General features: G+C 35.9%; 1 protein-coding gene across 1 annotated transcript; it reads right to left on the reverse strand.

The window, feature by feature from the left end:
- Nucleotides 1-4458: 4458 nt before the first annotated feature.
- LOC126967573 (WD repeat-containing protein 61-like) lies at nucleotides 4459-18540 on the reverse strand. Its single transcript, XM_050812103.1, has 7 exons — nucleotides 18374-18540; nucleotides 18177-18298; nucleotides 17867-18033; nucleotides 15116-15351; nucleotides 7986-8173; nucleotides 6778-6949; nucleotides 4459-4606 (listed from the first exon to the last, which is right to left on the reverse strand). The coding sequence occupies exons 1-7, from the start codon at nucleotides 18389-18391 to the stop codon at nucleotides 4517-4519; spliced, it is 993 nt and encodes a 330-aa protein (XP_050668060.1). The 5' UTR covers nucleotides 18392-18540; the 3' UTR covers nucleotides 4459-4516.
- Between the last annotated feature and the right edge of the window lie 268 nt (nucleotides 18541-18808).

Genomic DNA, 18808 nt, shown 5'->3' on the forward strand with positions numbered 1-18808 from the left:
CTGACATTTGACAACCAGCTGCGGTCGGCGGGAATGACATTTTTGAAATTTTAATTGTCATTGTCAAATGTCAATATAATATCACTCATAGGCTTAGGCTAGGCAAGCAATGTGATTATAGGAGAGCGGTTTAGAAATAGCTAAAAATACAAAACCGCATGCAACCTCGCACAGCAGTTGGCGTTCTGCTTAATTTTATTCCAGTATCACCATGGATTTCTGGAGTACAGCATGTGTTGCGGCTTTGGTTTTCAAAATAGAAAAATTAAAACGAAAACAGCGCCGCCATAGGTACTGGGTATACCCATTAACAGATCAAAGACATTTGAAAGGATATTTTTGCAAAATGAACAACGACGTGCGGCAGCATCCCGATAAGTTTATTAATTATTACTACAGAATGTCCATTGGTACTTTTGACAAATTATTACAATCTTTGGGCCAGTATCTACAATATAAAGACACTGCACTTCGTAAGGCAATATCACCTAAAGATCTATCCTCTGCGCTCGCCCAGTCGAGACCACAGAACACTTTTACTCTAACAATGTCGAGACTGAATAGAAAACCGAATGCGGTTAACCGCCGTGCGTGCGCCACCATACTAATACTATGGGGCACAAAATAAACGCGCTTTTTCAAACTGCCATCAAAATGTAGCAAGTTCCGTTTGTTTTTTTTTGCGTTTTCAGACTTACGTTAAAAAGCATGCTTTTAATCGCAGTGCGTGCTAAGCCTTATCCTTATCTATGATTTGAATGATATTTTTTTGTTTTTCTTTAGATCCATGGATATAGGAAACTAGGAAGTAATAGATGAAGATGCTCAATCGCTAATCGGAGCCAATAAATCATGAAGATGAAGAAGTAATAGATTGAAGTGACAGATTTTTCATAATATTTTTATCGGGTTGGATTCGCAATCATTTGGAAAGAATTTGAGGGAGAAAGGTGTTGTATTTGGTAAAGGTTTGGTCCCTAATTAAAACAATACCACTAAAGGCGTTAAAGGTACTTAATGTACTGTCGAGAAAATAATTATTATAAATATTTCAACATCAAAATGGATAAAACAGAAAAACGAATGCAATATTACTACGAGAGCAGGATGGCATACCTACATGATTTTGTTAAGTGCGATAACGATTTAAGGTCATGTCAAAGACTAAGTGTCACAATCTATGCTATTTTTTCTATTTTTTTATACTTGGTGGTCTGTACTCCCTGTCAAAAAGAACTGAGGATGTAAAAGCGAACGAAGAGACTTGAGTCATACCCCGACACAGACTGGTTAGATGAAAGAGGATGCATCCCCGTCGTGGTTTTTTTTAAATATGAGCCCCGAGGAGTGCGGCTCCTACTTGGCCTTTTTAACAAGTTTTGTGTTTTTAGATTAGTTCAATACAATGGTGCGTTACCTTTTCATGGGCATGGTGCCAGGGGAGAGAGGTCTTCTGCTTCCTTCCTTCCTCCCTTTTCACCCCCCTCTGCCTGCGACACAATACTAAATTTTAACAGTAGGGTTAGGACCGATAATATCGAATAATGTTTCATTGGTTCAATTATCGTTTCGACATTGATTACGATGTAAATAAGAGTAGGATTCGACACGACTAATGCGACGATTTATCGAATATCGATTTTAGGAGAAGGCCCCCAGACTCTGCACCGCCAATTTGCATCATTTATACAAAATGTAAATATTCAAAAATTATGTAATGAATATAATATAACCATTTAAAATTGAATAAAAATACAAAGCTTGCGGAAAATAAAGTGTAAAAAAATAACTCAACCCTTCTTGTCGACTTCCTATTTCTCAGGCGGCTATTTGCATTACTTTCTACGCTTAAACGATCAACTAAATGAATTAAATTACTTAGTAGTAAAAAAATCCTGTTGAATAGTAAATCACATATAATTATTTTAATAATGTTTATTAAGTATGTATTTTGTATGGCAAATATATCTATACAAGTTGTAACGATAATAGCAACGATAGCATAGAAGGTGTCGTTAAGATTATCGTAAAAGTGACGTTTGATGATTTGTCAAATTCGAATATACGTCTCTGACATTTTCAACTAAGAGTAGGATTAGGACCGATAATATCGAAAAATGTTTCGTTCGTTCAATCATCGTTTCGACATTGAATTCGATGTAACTAAGAGTAGGATTCGACACGACTAATGCCACGATACATCAAATATCGATTTTAGGAGTAGACGCCCTGGATCACATTAAAAGGAAGTGCGCTTTTTTATCTCTTATTAATCTTGCCTCTCACGTTGACAGTGGGGTTCAATGCTCGGTAACGTCAAGGAATTCTATTTTAAAACAAATTTCAAGAGTGGTACCTTCCTAATTCGGTCGACTTGTGTATACCTAATATAAAAAAATACAGCATTGTACAACCACAGATGAGGAATGGCTACTCACGTATTAAGTACCTACAAAAAAAAAATCTTAAAAAGTAAACCTAAAACCTTTGTTTTGTTTCTTCGCACGTAATCGAACTTAATAGTGATACGAATACATATCTGGGTCAAATACATCGGACCCAAGCCAATTAGGATTGTTCACGTTGAAGTCGCCATGGATCCGTTACTCCATTATCACTATCGGATGCGGACGGGGTTCTAGAAATTGATTTGTATCCTTCTTAATGAAGTATGTTTAATACACTGAGTTGAGAAACCAGCTCAAGGTACGACTACGAAGTCGTAGCCATACATACTATGGGTCACCTGATGACGCTCGGGGATTCATAGTCGGACTCATGCAGAGTTGCATTCCTCATAGTGTTATTAAAACCCTTTAAGTGCTACTTTAACATTTTATATCCATCCATATTTTCAACGTCTCTTATGAATTTTCGATCAGGTTACGTGTCATGACGCGAGTTTAACGTTTTATACCCATCCCAAGAATCGTCCTCGCTAAAGAAGTTTTCACTTGAAAAGTTTTGCCGTCATTCTAATGTTGAATGAATAGAATTAAATTAATGTTTTACTGAATAGTATCGTCTCGCCACTAATTAAAAAGAAATAGTAATCTATCTTAAAGGGATAACCATACTACGATCCCAAAACTATTCATGTTGTTGTATCATCGTTACATCATATCCGTGGTTTATTAATTAACCATTAGTTTTTATTTTGTTTTTCTAATTTAATTTGTTATAATAATTTAAAAAAGTCAAATGCTATTTGGCATAAAAAATCAAGTTCTACATTACAAAGGCGTTAACGATGCTCAGTACGCAACCCAACATTCGGTTATAATTTTTAAACCATCAAAAAAGCTTTTATAACACTAATGTTATCTGACAATTAAGAAGTATATTTTTATTAGCGGAATTGCGCATTTTTTTCAATAATTAATTGACTTTAACGTTATTACTTGCGTCATTATGGCTCAAGACAACCATAGTTGTTTTGAAGTGGTTGTGAACATAGAAGCGAGTTGAAAAACAATGTTCATGCATGGTATAATATACTCCGAGGTATTCTCTTCCCACAAAGACCAGCCTAACGAAAGTCTAAAAACAGCGATTAATTTTACACTCAGTGTAAAATTAATAAAATGTAAATATTAAAAAGGACTGTTTACTGTACGTAGAGTACTTTAAGAATTTGTAATGAACTGTTGTAGAGTAGGTACACGACTTTCCATTGAGATTTCCGGATTATACAACCGCCATGAGTTACTACTTAGTAGTTAAGAGCAGACCGCTCATTTGCAGTTGAGTAAGAGTGGTCACTAACTGGTTCGTAAAAATTTAATTTTTAACTTGCCGCTTCAAATTTTGAAAAAAAGTTATTGGTTTTACCCCGTTTTTGTTGGTTAAGTTGGTTGAATTTTCATCAGATCTCGACGTTTCAAGGTCCTAGGAAACTTCCGACTATTCCCGCGTACGTCTGTATATGTATGTATGGATGTGGATCTCTTATAACTTTTGAACGGCTTGACCGATTTCATCGCGGTTGGCGCCATTCGAAAGGGCTTGACCAAACTTAGAATTTATCTAATGAATACAATTCAGACCGGTAGATTTTGAGAAATCTCTTAACAACTACAAAATAAAAAAAAATCCAAATGTGTTTTTTTGGAATAGTTTTTGAACGATGGGTTGATGATGATGATGATGATTGATTGATTGATGATTGATTGATGATTGAACCATGATTGCACCCATCGACTAAAAACTGCGTGAAAATCATTAAAAAGTAATTGCGGTTAAAAATTTATAAAATAGAGTACAATTTGACTTTTATCAGACAAAAACATAGAACAGCTAACTGTTCAAGCTCGACGAGCTTAAAATAACACAATTTGAAGCGTTTAGTAGTTTAGTATGGAATTAGTGGGAAGTTGCAGGGATGGCCTTCAGGGTCAACCGTTTTCCTATTCTTTTTTAAAACTCGCACAAAAAATATATGTTAAATAAAACAATAACTGGAAATACCTAGATATTTTATTGTAAATAATGATAATAAGTATTATATCTTTACATGCTATAACGGACAATCATATATGTTGATACTTTTGTCCTCTGACACAGAAACAATCTTATTGCTTTCAGAATTGAATTTCACACCCCATACCTAAAAAAAAGATTATTATTAATTATTTTTATAGAGAATATGCACATTGCTTTAATATACTTGATTTGTTCGCTTTACATCCCTGGAAAACCAGACAATATGCTTAAACGTTTATTTGATTATTTAGTAAACCTTTAATTGAAAAAAAATTTGTTAAAATGTGCAAAATAAGCGAGGGAATATGCTCCATATAATACAGAAATAAATAATGTAGGTAAATCTTCAATGAAATTCAAATTATCAAGAGTACTCAACGCAAATAATTCCTGTAGGATTTATGGCAAACGGGCATATGTAAGCGAATGGTAAGAAACCCGCCAATACTCTCTTTGAATACCAGAAAAGGAAGGGTATGGTATGGGCACAGGTTTTTGCAAATAAGACTCCTTAAGTGAAGGACAGACTAGCGTGTCCAATTGGCGATAAGTTACGGCTTGTGAACATTCCAACTTGTATACCGCCAAATCCTATTATTGGTCGCAGTTACAGCGGCATATGCGGCATGCATGACAGTTTCTCCATGTAGAATCTACACGTTGAACGCAACACATATTTTACATTTGAAGTGATTTTTTTTAATTTCGGATACAAATACAGAATAATTATTAATGAAATTCACAAGCATCCTTTAAAAGCTTAGTGTACCTAATCAGTAGTGTGACAGTACTTCACATCAAGCCATTGCTGCAACTATATAAGACGCAAATTAGGCTTCACATAGTACATAAGGTTTTATTCTCACAATTCCCAGTACCAGCGTCTTCCATTTGGCCACATAGAAGAGCTGCTCGAATCATCGAAGATCAAGTCATCTCCGTGCAGCTTGATTCATCTTCTTCCGCATATATCACGGGGACTGCCGATAAGATTTGCTCAGGTTGATACTAGCAGTTGAAATCCACCAACGGTCATCACGCTAAAATGCGAAATTCCATTTGCATCATGTCGACGTCTGGTATTCCACAACTACGCGTATTGAGAGGAACTTTTTGTCTCTCTAATGAGGAATTCAGCTGCAGTTTTCGCGAACCGACTCACGGACCCAAGCAGAGAGCATACTCCCACCTCAAAGGCTGGGAACTCATCTCTTGACCGCTGGTATTGCAAATGTCCATGCGCGGCTGCCTCACCACTTTCCATCACGTGAGTCTCTTGCCCATTTGCCTCACCACTTTCCATCACGTGAGTCTCTTGCCCATTTGCCCCTTCTTATAGAACCGTTTTCCACATGCCAATTTTAGACCTTGGCACAAATCTGACATAATAAAAATTACTACATATTGATAATTCCTTTCCTCGTATTAAGTAATAGCAGCGAAAAATAACAATTCTTCCAACAGATTCACTCAATTCCAAGTATACGGCACGAATAACACCACAAACGTACCGCAGACGCTAGATATTCGATGGTTTTGTGTGAAGTTTTACACGCACACAGGACGCACCGGTTTGTTTTCATTGGGTCCATTTTGCGTGCAGGATTGGCTCACTCCAGCTTCTTCTTCCAGTAGACTTCCACTAAGAGCTTTTCTGGATCTTCACAGACTTGTCGGAGCGAAAATTATGATACGAATTATGAAGATTTTTCCCGGTGGCCGGCGACTCGTCAACATTCCGAGATTACATTTGTGACTGTTGCAATGAAAGGATGTTTATTTGGTATATCCACTCCGTTAGGGTACCCACCATAATTTGGAGGTCGTGTTTGTTTAAGCTGAGCTTGTGAGGTGTGCCCATCGGGCAGGGCATAAAGGTGTCAAGGCTACAGGAGAGAAAGGCCAGACACCTGAGTCATTGAACCTGAGCCAGGCCCCACCTCGCTAGTTCATCTATGCATGCATCATTACGTCTTATTCAATCACTTGGTCCATTGTATAGTATGTTTCTGCTGAATGAATACTAGTGCCGGTTTCAGACACCATTTTTTACCATCTCCATCTGTGTTTATTTACAATTCATTTACACCTGACAGGTCTTCGTTAAGGTCATGTCCATGTCCGAAAAATCATAGTTTAGTGAGGATGACACCTAAGTTTGTGATGCGATTGCTGTAAAAATCTTGCTTGAAATGTTTATATAAACTAATAGTTTCTCCCCCAATTAAATGAATTTCAAAAACCAAAGTGCTATGTGAATAATTTTAGAAGGCGAGGTTTTATTCTAATACATACTTGATCATTATGTTCTTTAAAAACATGTTGGCATTGCATTGTGTCCAGATCCCAAACCCGAACTGTCCTATCAGAGCTGCCTGACACAAACCTTTTGCCATCAGGAGAAAATGCAATAGATAGGACCCAAGAAGCATGACCGGATAGAGTCCCAGCTAAATTTGCATGTACACTGGAATAAATAAATATTTCAAATTTCATTTCCATGTAACAAAAGTTATTACTTTGTATATACTAGTAGGTGCAAGATCAAAGTATTCCTATTAGAATGTTGATATAGTAATTAGAAAGGGGAATGTTGACGTGATTTGCTGTAGAAGATTGGTGATAAACTACAAAAATGTATAAAACATATGCGGATAGAAATATTGGGAAAAGTCACCCCAGGAGTACTACTTCCATAATCAGGTATATTCTGAAAAATATGTTAAAGATGTCCAATTTTTCCATGAAAGGTTAATGCGAGTGGACAGAGCAAGGGCAGTTTTTCAGGACTAAGGCATAAAAAATATTCAAATTCTAATAAAGCATAAGAAGTGTATATTGTTACGAATGTCACGTCGAATTATCGCAAGAGTCAAAATTTTTGATGAACGATGAAGTATGTCTTAACTTGATGTTAGATATAGCAACTTGTTTACTTCTCTTGTCTATTTTTTACTCCAATGTACGAACTCATTCAGTGCCACCACGTAAGCGATACGAATGCGAGTGTAATTGGTAGTAAGTAACAAGAGTTTACTGACAGTTGCAACGTGTAATAATTATTCGTGGGAATATCCAGTATATTATTATATGTTTTCTAAATTCTGAATACTTCACACATATAAAGATTTTAAGCCAAATATTAGATATAAGTAAGAATTAGGGAGGACACGTCAAATTTCCGCGATAGTAAAACAGGAGCAATTGATTCATTCAGTAACTGAGCGATTAATTGAACATTCATTGCAATACCTACTTATAACAAATGACTGCTATTGTATTATTTTTGATTAGTGTTCGTGTGTAACCAGTTACTGGTACCTAGTTAGAAGTATTTTACTGACTGCTGGAGCCATTAATAAATTATTTGCGGAATTACACTGGTGTTTTCCAAACCATATTATATTCTTATTATTTAAAAGTATAAATTGGGCACCCTGTCAGCTCTACCTAAATGTAGACAGGCGGAGAGTGCCAAATAAAGAAACTTCATACACACTTACACATCATACAATTTCATATGTCCGTCATCAGATGCTGTTAATAATAACTGTGAGTCTGGTGAGAAACAGAGGCTTCTAATAGGTTTGGCGTGCCCTTCTAAAGTGTGCACTAATTTTCCTTGGACTACATCAAAAATTTTTACAATTCCATCTAATGCACCACTTGCTATGTATTTTCCATCTGGACTCTGGAACAAAATTATAAAATTGCTTAAAAGCGATTTCTTCCAAGCAACCTGTATTGCCTAATCTGATATAGTTTTAGTTGATAAGATAACAATAGGTGGTGCAATTGATATCATCATCATTTTAGCCGGAAGACGTCTATTGCTGGACAAAGGTCTCTCTCACAGATCGCCATGACAATCGGTCCTGCGCTGCCCTCATCCAACTTATTTCGGCGATCTTGACCAGATCGTCGGTCTATCTTATATGTCGGTGTATCTTCTATCTACCAAAACTACGTCTATGTGGTCGCCATTTGAGGAGATTACTGCCCCAACGGCCATCTGCCCACTGTCACTTCAGTTTTGCATTATCTGGGCTATGTATGTATACAGGAAATAATAGCTTAGGATCATAGTTTTGAAAGATTGCAGAGTTTGAGCCTTTCTGATTTCAGTCGAAAGAGAATTCCATAGATTAACAGATGCACAGTACCTAAATAAATTGTTAAAGAAGGAAATTATAAATTAATATTTATTAAAAAGATTACGGACAGGTAATTTTCGGTTACATTAATTGTTACATTTCAGGACTATACCGTTCGGAAAATACCAGTATTATTCAGCAAATAATTTATCAGACATTGCAACAGTCAATTAGTTATTTATGCAACTGTTGTGTAATAAGGGGTATTAAAACACGAATGTGGGTTTATCCATGAGTTATCACATGAGTGTTTTAATACCTAATTATCAACAGTTGCATACAAGACTTTATCTACACCCAGAATATGAATCCTCTAAAAGATTGTGAAACAGTTAGCTTACTGCTAACATTAAAACAACCAGTCTTAGTTGTAACCTAATATCATCCATTACTGATTATATACAAATAAACTAAGTATTAATTAAAGAATTATTTATTTTAGTAGTAATTTACATTTTGTATAGTGCAATTATTAAAATTCACTTGAATATTATGTTCTTTTGCAGCGTTTAAAATATCCGGCGGTGTGCTGTCAAAACTTGAATCGCTCATTCAAGAAAAATGGCGGGGTTTCGAATAACCTACTTTTTTTTACGGCGCACCACGTTCTGGTAGTGTGGAACGCGCGTAAACGAAAATGTTCTTTTTTTGAAATTCATACAGATACCACGCATCAAGCAATAAGAATGTGGCTGTTTGTTGAAACTCAAAAGCGCATGAAGGGATCGAAAAAAAAAACCAAGGAGTGTTGTTATGAAATTCAGTACAACATTACAACACTCGATGGTGTAATGGTTATTACGACATTGGGTGTTTTAATGTTGGTAATAAGTTAACTGTTTCAGGATCTTTAATAGAGGATTTCAAGCATGGGTGTAGATAAAATATATTACTTGTTACACACTATTACTGGTCACTAAAAAAGAGAGATTAGTTATTATAGGTGTCATCCTGAATGTTCACTTCACTAAGTTATCACTTGTTACTGAATGACCCAACAAACCAAGTGTCCTTTTATTGAAGTGAAACTTCGATATCAATGTATGGCAGAATAAAAAAAAAGGAAATCATCACACTTTTCTGTTACTCTTGACGTTGATGGTTATGATTATTATGATGTTTATAAACACTACATATTTTATAAAACTGTCTGTCTGTTCGCGATAAACTCAAAATCTACTACACCGATTTTCATGCTGTTTTTACCAATGGATAGCATGGTTCTCGAGCAAGGTTTTAGTTTATAATTTGTAAATTTTTTGTATAAATTGGCTAAAATAGTACGATATTTGTTGGAGCTGTCGAAAAAAATATCCATCCAAATCCAAATAAAAAGCCATCTTGGAGCCATCAACGAAAACTTAACCTAAACCACTTGAGATATAATAAAATAATTTATTATTGTATGTCTCCATAAAAATACGCAATAGCATATTATGTTGATCTCTTAAGGAAAACATACTATATTCATTTTAGTACTTTAAAAAAAAATGGTATTAAGTAATCCTTAGGTATTATTTTAAATGTCTTGAGCATTTCCTCAAGCAAATTAAATGAATTCTTTAAAAGATTATTTAATATTAATGTAATTCATAGATTGAGTTTTTTGAGCATGGTATTAAAATTTTAGAGTACTTGAGATATTTTATTTTGTTTTCATTACATTTTGCTCTGTAATATCTGAAACATAGACTTCTTTTTGTTTTACAACTTTTCTTTAGCCCTTTGGTGGCCCAATTCAGTCCTTCCAACTTATTAGTAATCTAAAAAAAAATTTTATTTTGCCATAAAATAACTGGAAAGCTCGATTTTCAGCATTTACGTCACTAAATGTTAAGCTTTTTAGGTATATATGATATTTTTTCATGATTGCATTTGAAAATCTTCATTTTCATTATCAAATCTTCAAAATTTTCATTACATACCGACTGACTGCTCTGATTTTATTTTCAATGTCAAATTTCAAAAGTTGAACCATATTATGATCTGATAGTTGTAAGTGTTCTATTTCAACTTTTGCTGTTTTTATGTAACTTCGCACAAGATCCAATCAAGCTGCACCTCAGGTATATATATCAGTATATATATCAGTGGCGCGCGCGCATCGGGCCGCGACGGACGTTGACAGAAGCGTCGCGCGTAGCGCGGAGGTGTTTTCGAAAATGACGAATACGTTAAAGTGCAACAATTGTAATATAGTTATCGATGAGCTATTAGCTTATATCCAAAATAAAATATCCATCGCGGATGAAATTAGTTTGGTGCGAATATGTGAGTCAGCTTTCTCGTTCGAACAAATTTTAAAATCGAACAACCTTCTTCGGGAGTCGTTACCGTCTGATTTGTGTAAGACAGCACGTAAAGGCAAAGGCAAAGAGGGACGCCTATTGAATGACATTATAGGCTTGTTTAAAGTGACCGATCCAGATGTCATGCCTATATTCGTAGCTAGGGATTTGGAGAAGCTACCACCTATAACGTTTGATCACCTAGACGTCTCCAAGCTCCTTAAGGATATGATGTTGTTGCAGGCGGAGATTCAAAACATAAAATCTTCGTATGTGACAGTTGAACAGTTTGAAGAAGTAAAAAAGGAGTGTCAATTCGGAAAGTCTTTGTCGCCGCCTTTCTCAGCCGTAAAAGTTAACATGAAAAGAGGAGCCTACCGTGATAGTGGACCGATAGGATTATCTCAATTAGACGATACCATAGTTGTGACTAATTTAGAACATTCAAATTGCCAGCAATATTCCCCTAGTGAATATAATCTGCAGTATAGAAATATGAATATAAATAACAAGGAGGGTAGTCCCGCGTTTTCAAGTAACGTATTTAAACAAAAAATCAATCGTTGCATCACGAGCGGTGGACGCGGCTCGGAGCCCGACGCCGCGGTGCGCGCGGGCGCCGGCGGCGGGGAGCAAGGTGCGTCATCGCACGTTATCACTAGCGAGCCGAGTGATCAGTCGACGGGGCCAATGCAAAAGCAAACTTATGCAGGCGTCGCGAAGGTCCATGACCCAAACGAAGGCTGGACGGTGGTGCAGAGGAAGTCGCAAAGATCTAAAAACCGGCTCATTGGTAATACAGGAAATTTTGTAGTAGAATGCGAAGAGAAATTTAGGGCGGCAGATAGGAAAATACCCTTATTCATTACGAATGTACATAAAGACACGGTGGAATCGGATATAATTAATTATATCTCGAAGAAAACAAAGGAGAATGTCACTTTGGAAAAAATTTCTATTAAACGACAGTGTGAACACCACGCATATAAGCTTTTGGTATCTCAAAGCAAACTCCCATTATATCTAGATGAGAATCTCTGGCCACAGGGAATAATTTTTCGTCGGTTTGTGCATTTCAAACATAAGCGTCTGAACGAAACGCCTGTTACAGAGGTCCCGCTGAATAATACACCTACTGTTAATGGATAAAGGTTTCTTATGTAATTTTGTTACTTTTAATTGCAAGAGCGTGAGGCGATCTGCACAATGTATTAGTGAGTTATGTAAAACTTCAGATATAATTGCACTTCAAGAACACTGGTTGCTCCCGGAAGAATTGTCTTTTCTTGACACTTTGTGCGATGACTTCAGCGCCACGGGAGTGTCTGCGGTGGACACATCGGCGGGTATTCTACGTGGAAGACCTTATGGAGGGGTCGCGCTGCTGTGGAGGCGTAGCGTTTTTCAAAAAGTGTCAGTGATTCAGTGTAACAATCGGCGCATCTGTGCTATAAAGGTAGTGTTACATGAAAAATCGTTTATCATGATGAGTGTATATATGCCTACGGATGTGATTGCTAACCTAGCGGATTTCACGGACATTCTAAGCTCGGTGAGTGCCATTATTGAGACCTACGGGGAAAGTTGTGTATATATACTTGGGGACTACAATGCGCACCCTTCGGAGCGCTTTTATCATAAACTTACTCAGTTCTGCATAGAACAAGAATGGAGCTGTATAGATGCGGAAGTGCTAGGTCCGTGGTCGAATACCTATACTTTTTTAAGCGAAGCACACGGGTCTAAGCGGTGGCTCGATCACTGCCTAGTAACTAAAGCAGCGGCAGACTCCGTGCGCAATGTGTCAGTTCTATACGATGTGTTGTGGTCGGATCATTTCCCTCTGGTAGTGGAATGTAATATTGACGTTTTGATACCTAAGAGAGCGGATTGTAATACCTATTTAAATGAGATTTACTGGGGTGAGCGAAATCAACATCAAATAGACACATACCAGAGGGAATGTCACGAGAGGCTGAGGATGATTAACTTCCCACAGGAGCTTCACGGTTGCTGTGATCGTACATGCAGTGACATCAGGCATAGAGATGTAATAACTCAGTTGTACAGCAACATCGTTCAGGCCTTGATAGAATCGTCACTGGTAGGTCGAGAGAGCACTAGGCGCGTAAAAAGAAAGAAGGTCCTTGGTTGGAATAAGCACGTAGCCGAAGCTCACGGGATGGCCAGGCAAAAATTTTTGTTATGGTCGTGGTACGGTAAACCAACTTCGGGAATTATTTATAGAGAAATGTGTGAGGCTAGAAAAATTTTCAAATCTCGTTTGAAATGGTGCCAAAACCATGAAGAGCAAATTAAGTTGGATATTCTAGCCTCGCATCACTCAAAAAACGATTTTCGCGGATTTTGGAAACATACAAATAAAATGAATAACAAACCGTCACTGCCTGTGAGCGTTGGTGGCGTGTGTGAGCCAGACAAGATTTCCGATCTTTTCATGGAGCACTTCGTAGTTAAATCACCCCGGGGTCCTTCACAAACGATGCTTGATGTTGAGGCCAGTATTGAAATGGAAATTCAATTTAAGTGTAAAGACGTTGCTCACACAATTAAGCATATGACCAGAGGAAAATCTCCAGGTCATGATGGTCTCAGCATTGAGCATCTACAGTATGCTGGGCCACACTTACCCAGAGTGCTCACAATGCTCTATAATATTTGTATGAGCCACAGTTTTATGCCTAGTGAGATGATGAGGACTATAGTTGTACCTATTGTGAAAAACAAAACCGGCGACTTAGCGGACAAAAACAACTATAGGCCTATCTCATTGGCAACGGTCATCTCGAAGGTGTTTGACAGCATGCTTAATAACCAACTGAATAAGTTATTTAGGCCACATGACAACCAGTTTGGATTTCAACCTGGAGTGTCGACGGAGAGCGCTGTGCTTGGTCTTAAGCATGCTGTCACATACTATACGAAGCGTAAGACTCCAATTTACGCCTGCTTTCTGGACCTATCCAAGGCTTTTGACCTGGTATCTTATGATATCTTATGGAGAAAACTGGAAGGAATTAAAGTTCCACTGGAACTCATCAATATTTTCAAATATTGGTATGGAAACCAGGTCAACAGCGTGCGATGGGCGGGCGTATTATCACGTCCGTATTTGTTGGAGTGCGGGGTGAGGCAGGGGGGTTTGACTTCACCTACGCTCTTCAACCTATATGTGAACGAGTTGCTCGGCGAGCTCAGCAGCACCAGGACCGGCTGTTACATAGATGGGGTTTGTTTGAATAACATTAGCTACGCTGATGACATGGTGCTGTTGAGTGCGTCGGTTTGTGGCCTGAGAAAACTGTTGGCGATTTGTGAAGCTTTTGTGGAAAAACACGGTCTTACTTATAATGTAAAGAAAAGTGTGGTAATGGTCTTTGAGGCCATGGGCAAAACACCGAAGAAAGTTCCACCCATCTTTCTAAATGGAAATGCACTAGAAAGAGTGTATCAATATAAATATCTAGGGCATATGTTGACCCCTGACCTCAAAGACGATACTGACATCGAGAGGGAACGGAGAGCAGTGTCAGTGAGAGCGAATATGCTGGCTCGCAGGTTTGCACGTTGTTCCACCAATGTAAAGATAACTTTGTTTAGAGCCTATTGTACATCTTTTTACACGTGCAACCTGTGGGTCAAGTACTCCACAAAATCGTACAGCGCTCTCCGTGTCCAGTATAACAATGCCTTCAGGGTGCTGATGGGGCTGCCCCGGTATTGCAGCGCATCAGGGATGTTTGCGGCGGCGCAAGTTGATTGTTTTTATGCGACAATGCGTAAAAGATGCGGATCCCTGGTGCGTAGATTGCGGGGCAGTTCCAACAGCATTCTGAAATTGATTGCCAGTCGATTGGACTGTGTATATGTAAATCATTGCTGCGCCGTTTCTAATGGAATGGTGCAGCGATGACCTACATACTTAATAATTAGGTACTTAGTGTTTTTCAGGTTAATTTACTAACATAGATATAAGCTTTGTATTACTAACAATATGAGTCTATGTTACTTGAAATAAATATTTATTATTATTATTATATTCATTATTAAGTATGTGATGGAGATGTATAGTATGAGGTGTAGATAACAATATTAAAGTCACCGGTAGTTATAATTTTCCTATTTCTATAGGAATTGGTAATGTCATGTAATAAATATACAGTTACTTACATAAGCAACACTTAAAGTAAACTTTCCTCTAGTATCCAATGTTTGCTCTTGCTTTCCACTCTCAACACTAAAGATCAAAATTTTTCCAGCGTTACTTCCTGAAATTACATTTTTACCATCTGGAGAGAAATCAAGTGTCCATACATCTGTTGCTCCAGTTTCCATTGTCTTTAACTTTTCACCTGTTGCTATATCCCAGAGTATCAGAGATGAATCTTGTGAGCTGCTAGCTAAAGCTAAAACGAAATATTTGTATGAAATAAATTACTTAATATCCTAATATTTTATTGAAACCATCACTGAAGGATTAGTGGGCTCAATTTTCTACACTTAAAAAACTTTTGAAATATTAGGTTTTATAGTTTTGGCAACCTTTCTCTAAGCAAAAGTGGCAGGCTCCAGTATGCATTATGGGCTTCTCAGAGTTACCAGTAAATGCTCACACCCCATATATGTTTGTTAAAAACAAGTAAAGTTAGTAATAGAATTTTTATGAGTATATATCATAATAGTGTATATATCCATCTTATTACCTCCATATCTCAACAAATTGATATAGAGGAGCTCTCCAAAGCATGTTGATAATAATAATAATAATAATAAATCTTTATTTGTTGCAAAAAAAAAAAATACAATTTTGCTTAAAATTACCCTCGACCCCCAAACTAGGACAGCCCGTGACATGGGGGTCAGTCTCTTCCCAGTTGTGCAATGTAAAATGTCAAATAACAAACATCAACATATTTTAAGGTCTAACAATGGAAGTTATGCAACAAATTATGAACACAGAAACTATTTTATATATACTTATAGCCTGTACATCATTTTGTTCTATTGTCAATAGTTTTTGCAGCGCACGCAAAAATAGGTTTTCGATTTTACACCTTGTGATACAAAATAGCAATTTTATTACGGATCCCTAATTTTGAAAAAAAAAACATAGCCTATAGCCTTCCTCGATAAATGGACTACCCAACACTGAAAGAATCATTCAAATCGGACCAGTAGTACCAGAGATTTAGGGCGTGTGTTGTGTGTTTGTGTGTGTGTGTGTGAGTATGTGTTTAGCTTTTTATTTATCAAATGCTATACCTGGTTTTAGTAGTGGTTATCGAATAAGTTTTTAAGTAGCTTCGTAATTTAGGTTTCTTAACATGTTCTTGAGTTTATGTCTAAGTTCATATATATTACAATGCATAATTTTAAGTTTTGTATTAATATTTTTGAAAAGATATCATCCCAAATAGTTATATTGGCGTTGTGCAAATGAACTTTTTGTTCGGGGAATATGATGGCATAATGTTTCTAATAAATAGTATAAATATGTCCACATGAACAGTCTAGTAGCATTTAAAAAACCTGTTTCACTTGTTTATAAAGCAAAATATATTTAAAGGTTGAACTTCAATTGTTTTGCTTGCTTAGTGAAAGAAATTAAATGAAAGAAGAAGATAAAGAGGATAGTGTAATAAAAAAAAGCCATGTAATGTCACAAAATAATTATTTATCATTCAATTCTTTTCTGCCATCAACTATTCCATGTTAGGACTATAGGATTCTGAAAACACTTCCTCAAATTTTAAATCATCAAGCTTTATATTATTATATATGTCAATACAATTAAAATAATTAATTAATAGCCTGAGGGTGGTTGCTCCAATCCACAGTCTGTGGTATTATTAAGAAAGTCATTTATGATATAGTAACCTTTACTACACAAAAGGTTTTTACCATTTTTTTTTTAATTTCATAAAACATTTGTTTTGAACATTTTATGTACTTTGTACAAGCATAACACCCCACACAAGACTTAATAACTTGACTTAGCCAAGTAGTGGGCATTTTAAATTTTGTTTATAAGTTTTTTAGGCTATATTTGTAGATAAGTCATTCTCTAGTTATAAGTGTATTATCTATGATCATGTCAAAAGATCTAACAACTATCATCGTTTGTCGACTACACACGAAATTTATGTTATAACTATCTAATATAGTAGAAATTATAATATAATGGATATTTTTGACACAATTGATGACTTGATGAGATGAAGAAATCCATTTCCTCAACAACAACGAAAACAATTTTAAATTGAAATAAACTGAACAAATAAGTGAGTGAATTAGAGGTTTGTTGTTATTAATTGTAGTGATAAATGCCTAATGTCAAATAAGCATCCTTTGACCTTTCGCTGTCTTATGTGTCAAATAATATATATGTCCATCTCGCTTGCACATATGAAGTGTGAAGTTGCTTCGACAGTACCACAGGCAACTATTCTTTAGATAAAAAGCAATTGAAAAATTCAAAACTTTTAATCGTTAGATAAACAGTAAGTTAATTTTATACTCTCAATAGTTATCTGGTGATTTATCTGAGGATTGAAAAATCGGCCCTAAGTCTGTTAAAGTTCAATATGGGGCCCTATTGTTATTTGGAATCCAGAGTAATGCCAAGAAATACAGCAGATTCTACCATTTATCACCTCTCCGTTTAATAAAACACTAGCATCTACATTTTTGACATTTTGGTAAATTTTATATCTTTATAAATATGCAATGAAGGTCTCTCACAAAGGAGAATTTGCATTTACATTTCACAACAACCTTGCAGCTAAAATCATTACCAAGCCATACAAAAAATGAATATGCTATTTCACTATAATGACTATGTATTGACTATGTATATTACTGTCAAAAATAAGTAACAGTTTTTTGCTATCATAAATACAACATAATAATTATACCACCAACTTTTTCCATCTGGACTAATTGCAACTGATATTACACCCAAAGAATGTCCTTCAAGTTGATGCTTGACTTCAAGCTTCCCATTGTTCAACTGCCATACTTTGATAATATCATCTAAGCCACCCGTTATAATGTAACTTTCTGATTGCTCCTCCTCTGGGTTTGAATCTCTGGAAAGTTGAAGAGAAAAAATAAAATTAAGAAAATACCCCTAACCTAAGCATATGGATATGAATGTCACACACTAAAAAAGTGTTTATAATATTATATCTCAGTAAAAAATTATTAATTAAAATAAGTTTAAGTGACATACTGTGAAATTTCATTTATTTCTTCATTTTCTACTTGTTTCTTTTTTTCAGGCTTTATATTACTCCATCCGCAACACCATATGGAGTCTTCGTGAGCATTTTCTTTTTTTAATAATAAATAATACTGAAATTAAATAGAAAAAATATTAACCTTTTTGCCTAATTGCCGGGTATACCTACAGATAATAAAACAACTTACGAGTGTAGTTATTGACATAGCTATTAGTTAGTATTACGATAATTTGTAATTTATTGCATAAATTTAAAAGTTCTAGACTAACTCAAGACTAATTAAACCAAATAAAAATCAAAATTTAATTTTGGTTCAGCAAATCAGTAATTCCTATTGTTTACCATTTTTTTTTGTTTCTTCGTACATTACTGGGACAGGCAAGGGGCTCAAGCCTATACAGCCATATACTATACTTATTTATTCTTATTTATTGCGTCTAAGATATTGAAAAAAAAAGACGTGTGGCACTCGGGGACTGCCGCGGTAAAACTATTGCATAGAATTTTTTATCAACTTATGCAATCCTAATTATTTATTTATTTTATTTATGCAGTATTTTTTTTGATAAAATTAATTTAAAAAAAAAGCAAACGGGAAGTGAGTAAAATTTTACTTGCAAGA

The sequence above is a fragment of the Leptidea sinapis genome, chromosome 13 (assembly GCF_905404315.1).
Source record: "Leptidea sinapis chromosome 13, ilLepSina1.1, whole genome shotgun sequence".
Taxonomy (NCBI): Eukaryota; Metazoa; Arthropoda; class Insecta; order Lepidoptera; family Pieridae; genus Leptidea; species Leptidea sinapis.